Below are 15335 nucleotides of genomic sequence, written 5' to 3'. Positions count from 1 at the left end.
AGTCAGGTAAACTGCTCTAATTGCAAGCAGGTGGGAGATCTCCCAGCTAATCTACACATTTTCCTGCACTGGGCCAGTTCTGCCATTACATTCTGCATGCATAAGGTGGCTTTCTGAATTGATTCACCAGCGCGTATGCATTCAACCATCCATCACAATGCACAAAGCAGTGCCGGTTCCAGGTTTTTGTGGGCCTTTGGGTAAGATGCCCTCAATGGGGGCCCTCCCTACTTCCTAGCTGCTATTGCTCCACATCTTTCTCATTATTGCTATCACTTGCTTGCTTGACAGGCAGAAAGGCAATGAGCAAGCAGGCAGTGGGATCTATTGTCCCTCCTCACCACCACTATGGGTCAACACAGAGACCTAATTTTGGGATTTTCCTGGGGTGTGTGGCAGGGCCTAAACCTTGTCAAGATCCAGAGGCCCCATACCATACAAAATAAAGAGAAAAACATGTATTACAGTCGAACATAAGAAGAGCCATGCTGGAGTCCATAGAGTCCAGCACTCTGTCCACACAAGTGGCCAACCAGCTGTCGATCGGAAATCAGCAGCAGTCTTCTCCAGCAACTGGTGCTTACTGCCTCTGACATTGGAGGTAGCACATAGCAATCACGACTGTAAAGAACCCAGGTTCTTCTTAGGGGATTTAGCTGCTGGTAGTGAGCTCCATTTCGTCAGGAGGAGCTGGCACACACTCATTAAAACCACCTGCATGCATTATCATAAGGTTTCTAGTCTCCAGGCCTTCAAGGTCAGAGCTCTGCCAAAATTAGGCAAGCAGATTCCAGCTGGGTTACAGTGACAGCCTTTCACTCCCCCCTCCCCTCCTGGAAGCTGAGGTAGCCATCCAACTTTACATGATTGGCTGTGGGAGCTCACCTCACACATTGCAAGGGTCTGGAGGAATATAAAGCTAGGGGGCTACTGTTGCTATTTGGTTTTCCCTGGGTCTCCATGCAGGTCTTCATCTGTGAATCTGATCCTGGTTTGGCTCTTCAGTCTTCATCCGTTAGCTGGCTTTTGGGCTAAACAACTTTGGAGCTTGTCCTATTGGAAGATCCTTTACTTCAGTAAAGGATAGGATAGGTAGTACTTTCTTGTTTTGCCTGCAGCAGTGTTTTAAAGGGTTTCTTTATTGGTCTGGGTTTCTCAATTGCCTGTGAAATTATACATCTCTTTTACCCCTTCCTTATTGTTAATAAACCTCACCTTTATTTTAAAGCTGGTGCATGCTTTAATCCACTGAAACCTCAGTAATAAATCCAGAGCCTTCTGCTTTGGTCCTGCTATTGTTTAGGGTTCTAGGTTTGGGGTACAAAATAGAGGGTGTTGGCCTGAGTAGGGTGACCATATGAAAAGGAGGACAGGGCTCCTGTATCTTTAACAGTTGCATATTAAAGGGAATTTCAGCAGGTGTCATTTTTATATATGGAGAACCTGGTGAAAATCCCTCTTCATCACCACAGTTAAAGCTGCAGGAGCTATACTAGAGTGACCAGATTTAAAAGAGGGCAGGGCACCTGCAGCTTTAACTGTTTTGATGAAGAGGGAATTTCACCAGGTCCCCCATATATACAAATGACACCTGCTGAAATTTCCTTTTCAATACAACTGTTAAAGATACAGGAGCCCTGTCCTTTTCATATGGTCACCCTAGGCTTGAGGCCTTATTTTTGTGCCCCAAGGGTGTCCTGAAAGGCCTGAGCATCCCCTGGCTCAGGCTGGGTTGGACATTAAGGGGTGGTGGCAGCTTACCAGTTAATTTGTTTGCCCACTGTCCACAGAGCAGTGGAGAGTTGGGTGCTTGAGGTAGCCCCTCTTAACCCTCTTACTCTCCTCTACCCCCTGGGGGGGGGGCTTTCCTTCACAATGACCATTAGCCATTGATAGGGAAATAATACTGGCATGCTCCCTATTAGAGGTAGGGAGCTGTTTTTCACCAGAGGGCTGAATGACACTCCCCCATCCCTCCATGGGCTGAATGACATCAGACACTGGGGCTACACACTCTGACATCACTTGCTGGTGCCACACACTCTAACATCAGTTTCCTAACCTTGTCACCTGACATCATTTGGTCCCCAGTTGGAAGGATTCCCCTAAATAAAGGATGTGTAAATCAGCAAAAGTTGAGCTTGCTGAAGTTCTCTTAATTTCATCTTGAAGCTTGTTCCAACTCAAGTCCATATCAGAGTTTGAGCTTTGTTTTCTTTCTTTTTACATGGAAATCCATTCACGTTCTTTCATGAATATTTCCAAATGTATGCATCAGGTGTGTGCCTTATTAAAAAATTCTTCTCCCATTGATTAAAGTGTATTTGTGTGCATTTTACCAAATATATGCATATTGCTGAATTTTATTTTATTTTTTGGTCTGCAAATCACATTGCAAGCTTGGAAATGTATGGCCTTCAACCACAGATTGCATCTGAGTCCCTGTTCGGTCTGAAAGATGCAAACTGGGTAAAATCCTGATCAAAAACTGAAATATATTTCTCATACATCCCTACCCTTAGCACACCACTCACAATCTCAATTAGGAGGGCAACCAATGTGCTCAGTGCTTTTCCTGCCCCATGTTGTCCCCAATGGGGGAAGGCAAGGGACAGGTCAAGCCACTGGTGTAGTGGATGGAGGAGAGCTCCTCCACCCTTTGTCTCACTTGGGTTGGCTTTGCTGCAAATGGGCTTTCCTTGGCTGGGAGGGAGAACATGGTGCAGGGGAATTCACACTGTTATCGCCAATCACTGATGGGAGATAATAGCAGAGATTCCTCTCTCTGCTAACCTGCAGTGGGTGGAGATTCAGGGAAGAGGAGGGACCTTACCTGAGGTTCTGTGGGCTGAAAGAACTGGTGGGCCAAATTTGGCCCATGAGACAGAGGTTCCCATCTATGCTCTATATAATAATTTACTCAACAAATTATTTTGAAAGGCCTAAGAACACCAAATCCAAAATTTGTCCATTCAGGCTAAAATAGGGAATACTAGTCCCCAGAGTGCAGAATTTTTAAAAATCAAGGTTATTTAGAGTTGAATCCTATGCATATCTACTCAAATGCAAATCCCATTGAGCTCAATGAGGCTTACTCCAAATCAAGTAGGGGCTAGAGAACTTGCGAGTTCGCTGCTCAGCCAGCCCTGTTCTGGGAGCTGGCCTGGCCGAACACTCAGTGAGGCACTTTCTGGGGCCTCCAGGAAGTATGCAATTCCCCTGGCACACCATTAGCATGGCTGGGGGAATTGCACACTTTCTAGAGGACATTGAAAGGGCACTTTGCCTCCCTCCCCTGTACCAATCATGGCTTTAAAAGCCCTGTTAAAACCTTGGATTAAGACAGCCTTTAAGGCCACAATTGGCACATGTGGGGAGGGAGGGAAAGTACACTTTCTGGTGCCTCCAGAAAGTGTGAAATTCCTCCAGCCACGCTAATGGTTTTAAGAGGGCCTTTAAGGCCACGATTGGCATGGGGGAGGGGACACAATTTCCCCAAGGGGATAGTGAATATTTTTCCCTCCCCTCTAATGGGGGCCTTTGTCTGCCTCTATCTATCTTGGTAGAACCCACACAGTATTTTCCCATTATGTTTGATTATGTTTCCTTTATTATTTGTTCAAGAGCCTCACATGCAATGGATTTTAAATAGATCTGCTATTATCTCTTTCAGTATTTTTATTTGAAAACATGAGTATTATAACTGTTCCCAAGTTTTCCGGTAGAATGACTTGATTTTTAAAAAATGTTTTCAGGGACAGGCAGGATTATATAACGTTATTAGAAAAGTATATGAGCTCTCTGCATTTGAGCACATATTTGAAAATAATAATCAAAAACAAACCTACACCTCAGTCTTCATTTCAGCAAGTGGATCTCCTGGAAGGATAAATTGCAGATACTGGGGTGGGGATGGGGCTTGGATTAAGGTTGCAAGCTAGGATCCTGATCCAGATCAGGGCCCCTGAACATACTCTGGAGTCATAAAGAAGCAGACATAACGCATACTAACTAGGCTTGGCATGCCAACCTTCAATGCAGGAAAACTGCCAGACTCCTTCTTAATGCCTTGCTTCCTAATCTTTCCTCTCTCCACCGCACACAGCCACCACTATAATAAGTCAGCAGGTAATAGTGGCATCTTTGGTTGCTGGTACACTTCAGGTGGAGCTAAAATGAACAGCGGACAGGATCATATTTCAAACACACACTTGGTACACTGAAACTTCAAACTGAGATGTGAATTGCTTATGGTTATTACAGGCGTTATCTACAGCAAAAAAAGAAGCAGAATCTCACCAAAAAGTCAGAGTGTCCATACAATGGCAACTTCATAATAAATAGAGAGTATATCACCCCAATCCACCATTCAAAGCCATATATGAATAAGCTTCCCCTCGGTGCATCCCTAGATGCGGAAAAATGCAGCACGCATTGTTCTTTGGGCTGAAAGAACCAAGTAGCTCGTCCATAAACATGCCGTGAGTATTTATTTATTATTTATTTATTTACAGTATTTATATACTGCTCTCTATTGAAAATTTTGGAGCAGTGTACAAGCGGTGTTCCATTCAGATTAACAGTGAAAGCATTCAGATGTGAAAGGGAGGGCTGTGGATTGTAATAGTGTTCTCACTCTTCCCACCCCTTTCCCTGATCAAGTATTGGTATTATTGCCAGCAGGAATGCTTTGAGTGCCTGACTGTGTCTGGGAGTCCAGTAGATGTTCCAGTGTCAGGCCCCCTGGATGCAGTTGGGTGCTGCCAACATGAACGCATGCCCCCAGCAAGTGCTCCGTAGCCGGCCACCCTGGCACCCAAATCATTCACTTCCCCTTCCTGCATCAATGGCGGCTGCCATTTTCATCCTCTTCTTCACCCATCCCAAATCTGCTCTGGAGGGTTTCCTAATCCTCTGGAGCAGATTTGGGGGCAAGTAGGGGGAAGGAAAAAATGTCCCACCAGCAGTTTCCTTTCCACTGATAGAACGGCACTGTTGGATACAATCTTAGGATTTGAACAAAGGTACAACAAATCAGTACTAATTCCCATATCCTTTAGTCACTGCCAAAGGACAGTTTCTGTACAAAATAACAATAACCCCTTAATAACTCTAAAAGGATTGGCTAGCAACTTGTTTTGTTATTTAGAAGCACAACTCAAGCTAAAAGCTGTTAATATTCCAGTGCTCTGTTAAGTGATTTGTCATCGATTTTTACAAAACAGGCAGACAAAAGATTGAATTTAAAGTCAAGTCCATTGGATTGGACTCTCTAGGCAAGTGAAAGGCGAATCATTGGTTTGGATCCAGAGTTAATTAGTTTCACTTCAGTCATGTTGAAATCAATGTGAAAAGAGAGTCATGACATGGCAATCTTATTCCCACTTACCTGGGAGTAAGCCCATGGAACTCAGCAGTACTTCCCTCTGAGCAGATATAAGTGAACTCCAATTGATGTTTCAATGGGAACTAAATTCAGCTAATTTAGTCAGGATCTGGCTGATTATCTCTCAATCTTTGTTCACCATGTGTAAAATAATAGCATTAAGAAGATATATTATGGATGAATGAGGCAAGGATGATAAAGTGTGTTTTACACTAAAAAAATGAGTAATTGGATTACGAAAAATAGAAGTTAAAGAGTGAGTCTTCCATAACCGTGACCCATGCATGCAATCCATTTAGGGTCTTTTCAGAACTCACTGCAGGTATCTACTTACATACTACATGCAGGAAAAGCGCTGCCAGATCAGAACCAAGGTTGTTTTCTGCATAGGCTGTCACTTGGAAGATCCCAGTACTCTTATAGATGTGCCGGATGCCATCCTCTATAGGGCTAAAATTAGCATAGGACACTGCAGTACCATCTCCAAAATCTAGCTGGATATTTGTCCTCTGAAGATCACCCTGCAAGAGGGAACACTGATGTTTAGGAATGTAGCTGATAAGGGTGATTTATGTTATACACTGCATTGCTCTTCAGTACAACCTTATTAGCATGAACGTGGCTCAGGCATTCTGCAAACCTGCAGTGCAATAAGCTACAATCTAAGATTTGCTGCCATCTTTACTAAAAGCAAAGAAGAAGAAGAAGAAGAAGAAGAAGAAGAAGAAGAAGAAGAAGAAGAAGAAGAAGAAGAAGAAGAAGAAGAAGAAGAAGAAGAAGGGGGAGGAGAGGAATAAGGGGAAGAGGAAGAAGACTAGGCCAGGTAGTTTTAGTAAATATAAAGGTCCCCCCCACATAGTCTGGGTTTCCTTCATATTTTCTCTAGTCAATGGGCCAATGACTAATGTCTGGATTTGATTGTCACATAGAGGTTCTCAAACAGCTCAGGCATTATACATGCAGAAGAATAACATGGCATACCAATTTCACTATATTTACTTTATTTATTTATTGCATTTATAGCCTGCCTATTTTCCTCCAGGGAACCCAAGGAGGAAATCATAATCCTCCTCATCCTCCTCTCCATTTTATCCTCACAACGACAACCCTGTGAGGAAGGTTGGGCTGAGAGTCTGTGACTGGCCCAGAGTCACCCAGTGAGCTTCCATGGCTGAGCGGGGACTAGAGCCCAGAACTCCCGACTCCCAGTCCAACACTCTAGCCACAAAACCACACTGGCTTTATAGGTAAAAGATAACACTTTGATATCCACTTATTTACATCACTGTAAATCAGGGGTGGGGGAAAATTTTTGGACCAAGGACCAAACTGCACTGGGCAAGTACATTGGGGGGCACATGCCAGCAGGGGGCATATGTCCACGCAATGTGATTTTGATTTTGTTTGTTTGTTTTTCAAAAACAGCCTGCCTTTAAGGGTAGAACCATTTCAAGGTTGTAGCTCCATTCTCTCTTTCACATGTGCAAAGCACACAACCCACACTCCTCCCTCCTGAAAGTCCCCTCCAGTTGCAACTGTGTTTTTTTAAAATGTCTCCTTGGCACCAATGGAGTCTAAATGCAGTGAGGGGAGGCAGGGGGGAGAAGCTGAGATCCAAAATTGGAGATAAGATACTTTTAATACAGATGTTTGAGAATTTTGTTTCAGTTCGCAAATCACTCAAAAATGCCACGTTTGCATTCCTGAACACAGACAGGAGTGCAATTGGCACAATTTTCAGTTCACACAAAATAAACCGTGAGCGCAAACGTGAGCACAAATCAAGGTGAGACGAGCAATGAGCTGATGTTAGTAGAACCATAGCAAATGAGATAAGAGATGTTGGTGGTCTCTACCCTATGGCACTCCCTCCCAAGATATACATGGTTGGCCCCATCTCTGGCTGCATTTAAGATGGGTTTTTAAATCCATGTGCTCCCCCTGGCTTTTCATTGAATGTTTTAATCGTATTCACTGCTGCTGGTATTTTGAGATTGGGTTTTATTGTAAAAGGTTTCATTTAAAATTGTTAATCATAGAATAATAGAGTTGGAAGGTGCCTATAAGCCCATCTAGTCCAACCCCCTGCTCAATGCAGAAATATGTGATATTATTATTATTATTATTATTATTATTATTATTATTATTATTATTATTATTTTAAATTGTATGGCTTTTATTCTGTCAGCCACCTTGCGAGAACTTCCTTAAATACACAAACAAAGAGGGGAGAGAGGTCCTAGCTGAGCCTGTCCCCTGTGCAGGGAGCTTGAGCTGTCACCCAAGTGCTACTGTATAAACAATTTATTGTATATGTTGGACAATGATGGACAGTTCGATTGTCAGCCAGTCTAAAGGAAGGAAGAAATCAGATTTACTAGGAAGTGTACACTTGGAAGCAAGAACGAGTGTTTGCTGTGAAGATGCCCTTCAAGGCAGCTTGCAGTTTAAAAAATTAAACTCCAAAAATTGCAGTTTAATATTCAACCTGGGAGAGGCCAGTTGCTAGCTGACTCCCCTGTCACAACTGAGGAAGTTCAGCTTGATTTCCTCTTACTTCCCCTTGGTCAAAGCTTGTAGTGTGTAACTGCAGCCTCTGGCATGCAGGGCAAAGCTGCTTGGTTTGTCAGACTTCTACAGTCAAACCCCAGGTTCCAAATTAAGAAACTTTATTAAGTGTTGGGATGAAAAATATTAAAATACTAAAACATTAAAAGATATTAAAGAACCAGCAGAAAAGTTAATAATCAGAGCAACAGATGCAGATTAAAGATTAAATGGCTGCTGGAAGAGAAAAGTTTATTTAAAAAACAAATTAAACAAGAATTAAATGAATAAAATGAGGCTCCTCTTCTTCAGTGAGATTCTGATCTCTTGGCATTTTCTAAAGGATGAGCCATCTCTCTCCAGCTCAATAATAATAATAATAATAATAATAATAATAATAATAATAATAATAATAATAAGAGACACCTTTCTTCAAATCAGATCCAGCGTCAGTCAACCAGTAGAAGAGTAGAACAGAAGCTCTCTTCCTGGTTTATAAGGACTTTACTTCATTAATTCACCACTCAACATGCTAATATTCCAGACGTAATTTGCTACCCATCCACATCACTGTTTGTTTGTTACTTTGAAGAGAAAGGGGGCAGAGTTCTCATATCTAAACAGCAGCCGATTCCCTTTCCCGCGTCTTACTAGCTTGCTCTGCATTGCAGAGATCTGCTAATCCCTTTCCTTTAACTATGTTTCCAGTAAATAAAATAGTGAAAGGTGTATCATCTCCCACACGTGCAATGTCAGCTCGGCCCCTAGTTTATGAATATAAATTAAAGTGGAAATGAAGTGGAAGCATTTCAAACGGATAACAATCACTGCTCTCTGGATATATTCAAGAGACGCTTTTTATAGCAGAAGTCCTGTAAACTATCAAATGGAAACGTGATAATGGTCGGCTGTAAAGCTCACAAGTCTGTGAACTGAGTGCAGCTGACAACAGATGGGTATTGGGTGAGAAAGTTAAGTTACTTATAAGGGTCCTTGCAAAGTCATGTGTATGGCAGCTTGTGTAAACAGCATCTGTGTATTTTATTTCCAAACACATCTACTCGTGGAAAGCCAGTGCATATCAACAGGCATTCCGTTTATGGGCCAATTCTTTAAATAATTGAGAACAGCATTTCTAAAATAATTGCATAGTTTAGATAGCTAATAAGAAACTCATAATATTGAAAAAAGAGTGATTCAGCTGTCTGATTAGAAAATATGTTATTCCAATATACTAAAGAGAAGGTTCCAAGCGTAATAAAACATATTTTTTACAGTAACTTCCTCATTTAAACATTTGAGAGATTAGTCAATGTATATTTCATTTCCTGCATTACCAAAGCTTTATCGACCCAGGCTTATATGCCTGGCATAATCCATTGCAGTTTTATTAATATAGAAAGTGGTAGGATATAAGAGCTTATGCAAGTACAGAAACTGGTGGGATGAGCAAAATATAAGAGCTTCTGCCACTATTTGCCCAATTGTTTGATTGCTTTCCTCACTCCCAACCTGGCATCCAATCCTGCCCATCACCCCATTTATATCAGCAGCAGGATGTGACACAACTTCAGACATGTAAACCTTTCTGTAGCTTTACAGGACTAGGATGGCACGGGGACGAACACTTGTCATTAGCTTGACATAAGATTCAAAATATGCCATTCTGGCATGGGAGAGAAGCTACCACTGGTTCCAATAGCAGCTTGGTTCGGGGAGGAAATAGCAGATTTGGGGGAGGGGGCTCTAGACAATGACATTGTCACTAGCTTGAGTGTGTGTGTTAATAATTACTCCTAAAAACACCCCCTGTGTATAGAATCATGGCATTAGTGTTGGATGCTTGATTATACTTCTGTTATTGCCAGCACTGGAACAAATGCTTGTCATTAGTTTGATTTGGGGTGAATTCACCAGATCCAAGATGCACCCTTTGGCATGGAGGAGAAGCTATGATTGATGCCAACTGCAGCTTTTGCTCCTGGGGGTAAATAGCTGTTTCGGGGAGAGAGATAATTTTCAACAGGACTGTGGACAGAAGAAAAGGCTCTATAGTGCTGTGTTCCCAATCTTGATTGTCCTCCTATTCCCATGACTTCTATATTAGAAGGCAAAGCAGACACATAAGGGCACGCTAGATATTTAATGTAAGGTGCAGTTTGTGGACCTAAAGTTGATACTCGCAGTGGGACAGCATCCACTGCTGCTTTAAAATCAATATTAATCCACTGTGTTCTGTGGAGCCCTGTTGTATCTCAACCTTTAACAATCACTGAGTTTGCTCTTATAAAACATTAGAAATCTCATTAACAATCAAACAAACAAACAAACAAACCAGGCACTATAGGCACAATATGATCAATACAGCCCTAGGAATAACTCTGGTAGGCATAAACTGAAGAGATATACAGAAGATGGGAGAAGACATTAATATAGTGGCGATAGTTGTTCTTGCTATACAGCACACCGCAGTGAAGGTGTACGCAATCAAAGCCTATATTCCTGCCCCCAATTTCAAAACCTTAATCCTGCAGAGCTTTTTCCCTCCCCAACAAAACTCCTTTATCCCTCAGCTTTCCACTCAAGAAGCTGCCTCTTCAATTTTCCTCACCTGCTGTATTATTGCCTTTTGTGCATCATTCTCTGTGTGAGGAAGTTCTGCTCAGGTTCTTTAATAAATTGCTGCTAACTTCCAAATTTGTAGATTATGTCTGCTCTTTTTTGAACTCCCATGCACAAGCAACTCTACAAAATTCTACATTGTGTCAAACAGGAATAGATAAGGGAATCTTCTGGATAAAAGAGAATATGCTTGGAAGAAGAGTGCAATGAAAGATGATCTCTGCATTGGTAGGGATGCTGCTGAAATTCTGTTCTTCTGAATTTCTTGTTGGATTTATTTATTATTGCATTTATATCCTGCCTTTTTTTCCTCCAATGAACCCAAGGCGCTTTACATCCTCCTCCTCCTTTCCATTTTATCTTCACAACAACAACCCTGTGAGGTGGGTTGGGCTGAGAGTCTGTGACTGGCCCAAAGTCACCCAATGGGTTTCCATGGCCGAATGGGGACTAGAACCTGGATCTCCTGACTCCCAGTCTAACACCTTAGCCACTACACCACACTGTCTCTCCTATACCATTCTGAGACTTAAAAAACCTTTTTTCTAAAATATAAGCAATGCCACTGTGCACACATGTGCAGTTTGCTGCGTTCAGTTTTAATATGTGTTTCCCCTCTATGCCACCAAGATGCATATGTCCACTGATAAACACTGTATAAAAATGTATCTTGAAATACATATATTAAGTTTAAATGATTGCACCAAGATTTGTTTGTGCAGTGTTTTGCACATGTGTGCATATGGAAAGCAAACTGTATATAGAGAAGATTCTTTTTTGTGATGCTTTACTAATGTGCAGGATCACGTGTGGACCAGTAACATTGCACAAAAAGACTCTTGTGGAACACATACATGCAAAATTGCTTTTTTACTAGTGTTTTAGCAATTACTTACTTACTTATTTATTTAAAACATTTGTATCCCGCCCTATATCATTAAGATATCAGGGCAGCGTACAGATAAAAGCATACAGTATAAAACAATAAATATGCACAGTTAAAAACAAATTAAACCATAAACCAAGTTAAAACGATATATAATTTAAAAGCAGTGAAACTATTAAAATAGTTAAAACACTGTGCCTAGTGAATTCAACCATTAAAAGCTTTGTTAAAAAGCCATGTTTTCACTTGGCACCGGAATAAAATGAGCGTTGGCACCAGTCGGGCTTCCAAGGGGAGGGCATTCCACAGTCTGGGTGCCACAACAGAGAAAGCCCTCTCCCTTGTCCCATCATAGTGTATATGTTGCTTTAGTGGGATGTGGAGAAGGACTCCTCCAACAGATCTCAAGTCTCAGGCATGTGTATGTTGGTAGTATAAAGGGTGGAATGCAAATGACCTAAAAGTACTATTTTTAAAATTTCATTGTCCTTCGAAATTATTATTTTCAGTTATCCTAAGTAAATTGGAATGTAAAAGATTTGAATGCAGAGCAAACCAGGAAAATAATAAAGCAATTCAACAGGAAAAATCTTCCAATCCCTAAGGCCCGGATAACTTTAGAGACAAGGGTAAATTTCTTTTGCTGAAATTCCTCTTGAGTATCATGGAAACAGGAATTTCTAAACTCACCTTGAAATTTTCCTTTAGGAAAATTCAGTGGCAGTAGTAGTCTGTTTCAGCATCACCCACTGCATGGACATTTTTGTGTGTTTTTTACCAGTCCCAGAATCACAACAGGAGATTGGGTACTTGTAAAAGATAGAAAACTTTCAAAGCACACCTTGTGTATCAACCTATTTTAATATTTTCTGTGAGTCCTAGATAGACATCATGCAAGAATAACCCCACTTCTTCAGTATCCATTGGAATTTTGCCTCTTTTCCAACATGAGCCTCCAAATTTGCCTTGACATTTCATTTTAGGTAACATTTGGTGGCAACCCTACGCATGCAGCATTTGAAGGAAAGCTAGGCTGCAAGTGTGATGAATAAATAAATGTAGTAAGACAAGCAATAATAAAGGGCTAGGGTTGTGGAGTGGATTTCAAATGAGGAGAATCTAAAAATATAGTTGAATGGAAAATCACTCTGTGATTTCTGAGAATCTTAAGCAGATGATAAAAAGGCAGATCTAGATGTTTTGCTATCACCAAAATGATCAAGTTAATCAAGTGAAATGCCTGAGCACAATTAGCACAACATAACATTTCGACGGGCTTAAAGCAATGGTCAAGAACCTAAAAACTGACTTGTTGGATCAGATCAAATGCTGGTCTGGTCTAGCAACCTGTTTCCCATGTGGCCAGACAGATCTCTATGGGTCAACCCCAAGCAGAACATCAGCACCATAGTCCTCTCTAGCTGTTGTTCCCCAGAAACTGATATCCAGAGGCATACTGTCTCTGATCCGGGAGGTAGTTTGTATCATCACCACCAGTGATAGCCCCTATGGATTTGTCTAATCATCTTTTAAAGCTACATAAATTCTGAAGGTTCTGAAATTGTGTTGCATGGCTCTCTGTAGAAGCACAGACAGTAGCCAAAGAACCCATGGTCCCTTCCCTGTCTCCTCCCACAGTGATGCCAGATTGACCCAGAAATAAGAGAATAACAGAAAACCTATAGCCTGCCATGCATATGGATTGAGAAACCCAGGAAAATGTAGCAGGATTCCCTGCAAGTATCCCCCCTTTCCTTTCCCTTCCTTTTACTTTTGATTTGCTTGCCCTAAGGCTAGAGACAAGAATGAGGATTGCCCACTAGACAACCAATATCCCCAGGAAATTCCAAAGAATAGTTTTCTTGCCTTAGTGAACCTCACTAAGACAAAGTTGGAGAAGCCCTTGGGCTTATTTTATTACATTGAAGATCGCTTGATTTTCTCCTTTAAAAAACATTCTACCTGTTTGAAGCAAGTAAGACGAGCTCAGCTAAAAGGCTTTATCAGGGATCAGTTATAAAATCCAGGATGTTAGAGAACTGCAAATGCAAATATTGTTAATGAGCACCAAAATGTCTTAGAATTTTAGCTCAGATTCCCACCCACCACCACTATTAGCAAGTTCATTTTATATCTAACGATGTTGGGGAGAGGGAAAGAGAAGTGAGGAAAAACTGGGTTGTATCCAACATAATGCTACTGAAAAACGTATAAGAGGTTTTGTTGTTCTGCTAGTGGTTGAGTGTCCAAATGCTGGTGGAAGCATCAGCACACCTAGCCCAAGCAACCCTTAACACAAGGGTGCAGAATGATATTGTGTGAGTGGGAGGGGGAGACTGCCTGCCAGTAGGCCCTCCGTGGGCCAGAAGACATCACTGGGTGCAGTGATGCCCACTGGCAACATCACCCTGCCTACTTCAACCTTTCCCATCACAGAGCCTCACCCAACATGAGGAAAGGAACTCAGCTGGTCCTGGTTTCACACAACTTTCTTGTGGCACCTGATGTTGGCCATCCTGCCCCTTGCATGGAGAAAGGTACTTTGCAGCTGCTCCTCTCAGTGCCAGGCAAGTCCCTGGGTCTGTATGTTCTCTGGCATCACCATGAGGAAACAGTGAAGAGCAGCTGCTATTTGCAGTGCCTGCCAAGTCCACCATCACCTGTATCCTTGCTGTTATCTGTGATTGGAGATTAGAATTTGGAGACAATACCAGGGATTCCTCTGTGAGGATTCATCCATGGTGCAGGTCTCGAAAGCCTAGCCCCACTCCCTTGAGGCTGCACATGCCAGATTAGGGACCCTCATGGAATGGAGGGTCCCTAATCTGGCCCATGGATGAGGGATTCCACACCCTGCCTTAGCAAAACTAAGGCCTTAGCTAGACCTAAGGTTTATCCCACAGTCGTCCCTGCCTGCTCCCGGGATATCCTGTGTGTCATTTACATTTTTATTTATTTTATTTATTTATTTATCATACTTATACATGAACAGGGATGACCCCAGGACGATCCCGGGATAAACCTTAGGTCTAGCTAAGGCTGAAGTCATGATCAATTCAGTTGTGTAAATACTTGTGCAGCAGCTCATGCAAGTAGCTTCTGAAGTGGAAGCAAAGTGTGTAATTTGACACTTGCACAAGGATGAAAATGGGCTTTCCTCATGCAGTAGAGGCTTTATTTATTTACTGATTCATTTCACTTCTATTCTGCCCAATAGCTGAAGCTCTCTGGGCAGATCCCAGAAATGAGAAGCCACAAATTCCACTAGCTTTGTGCTAGTGGAATGACACAACTGGAGACATACAACTCATTGTATGATGATCAACGTTGGGATGGTGAGCCTACCTCTTCCATGAGGATTACGAAGGTAGTGTTGTACCCTTGTTCTGCAACCAACTTGCCACTGGATGTGAGGATGTGCAGACCCCGGGGAGCTTTGCCTGGGCACTGTTCAGGCTTGGCTGCATACTTTTCCCGTAGCCCATCTGTGCAGTTATTAGAAACGATCCTCCGATACCTGTGGAATATGGGTCAACTCATTTATTTAAAACATTGTGTTTCAAGGACAAAACCCAAGTTCGACAGCACAACACACACATTTGGCCTGCTAATAGGAACTGTAAAGAAACCTGAAGGTGTATTGTCTGCAGCAGTCAGAGCAAATTATACTTCAGTCTTCTGCCAACCCCAGGAAAGACCAACTGCTTACTAAACTATTAAATATACACAGGCATAAGTTACAGTGGGAAAGACCATTATGGTTCTTTTCAGTGACTTTTAAAAAATCGACTTCTATGTTCCTTACTCCGTCTTTATGATGGTATTTGATATGCACCCTCAGCTTTGCATCAGTGTGTATTAAAAATAAATAAATGCATATGCCAGTACAGCCTT

The 15335-nt window shown here is 41.9% G+C and overlaps 1 protein-coding gene across 1 annotated transcript in view; it reads right to left on the bottom strand.

The window, feature by feature from the left end:
* SORCS3 (sortilin related VPS10 domain containing receptor 3) overlaps positions 1-15335 on the bottom strand; it is a 526629-nt gene that overhangs the window by 51092 nt on the left and 460202 nt on the right. The window contains exons 18-19 of the mRNA XM_063133247.1: positions 14787-14958; positions 5721-5907 (exon numbers count right to left, since the gene is read on the bottom strand). Of these exons, the coding sequence (XP_062989317.1) occupies positions 5721-5907; positions 14787-14958 (359 nt within the window). The remainder of the gene's footprint in view (positions 1-5720; positions 5908-14786; positions 14959-15335) is intronic.

This window comes from Elgaria multicarinata, chromosome 8 (genome assembly GCF_023053635.1).
Source record: "Elgaria multicarinata webbii isolate HBS135686 ecotype San Diego chromosome 8, rElgMul1.1.pri, whole genome shotgun sequence".
NCBI classification, from domain to species: Eukaryota; Metazoa; Chordata; class Lepidosauria; order Squamata; family Anguidae; genus Elgaria; species Elgaria multicarinata.
Note: the sequence above shows the minus strand (reverse complement) of the source record. Positions and strands in the feature narration are given on the sequence as shown.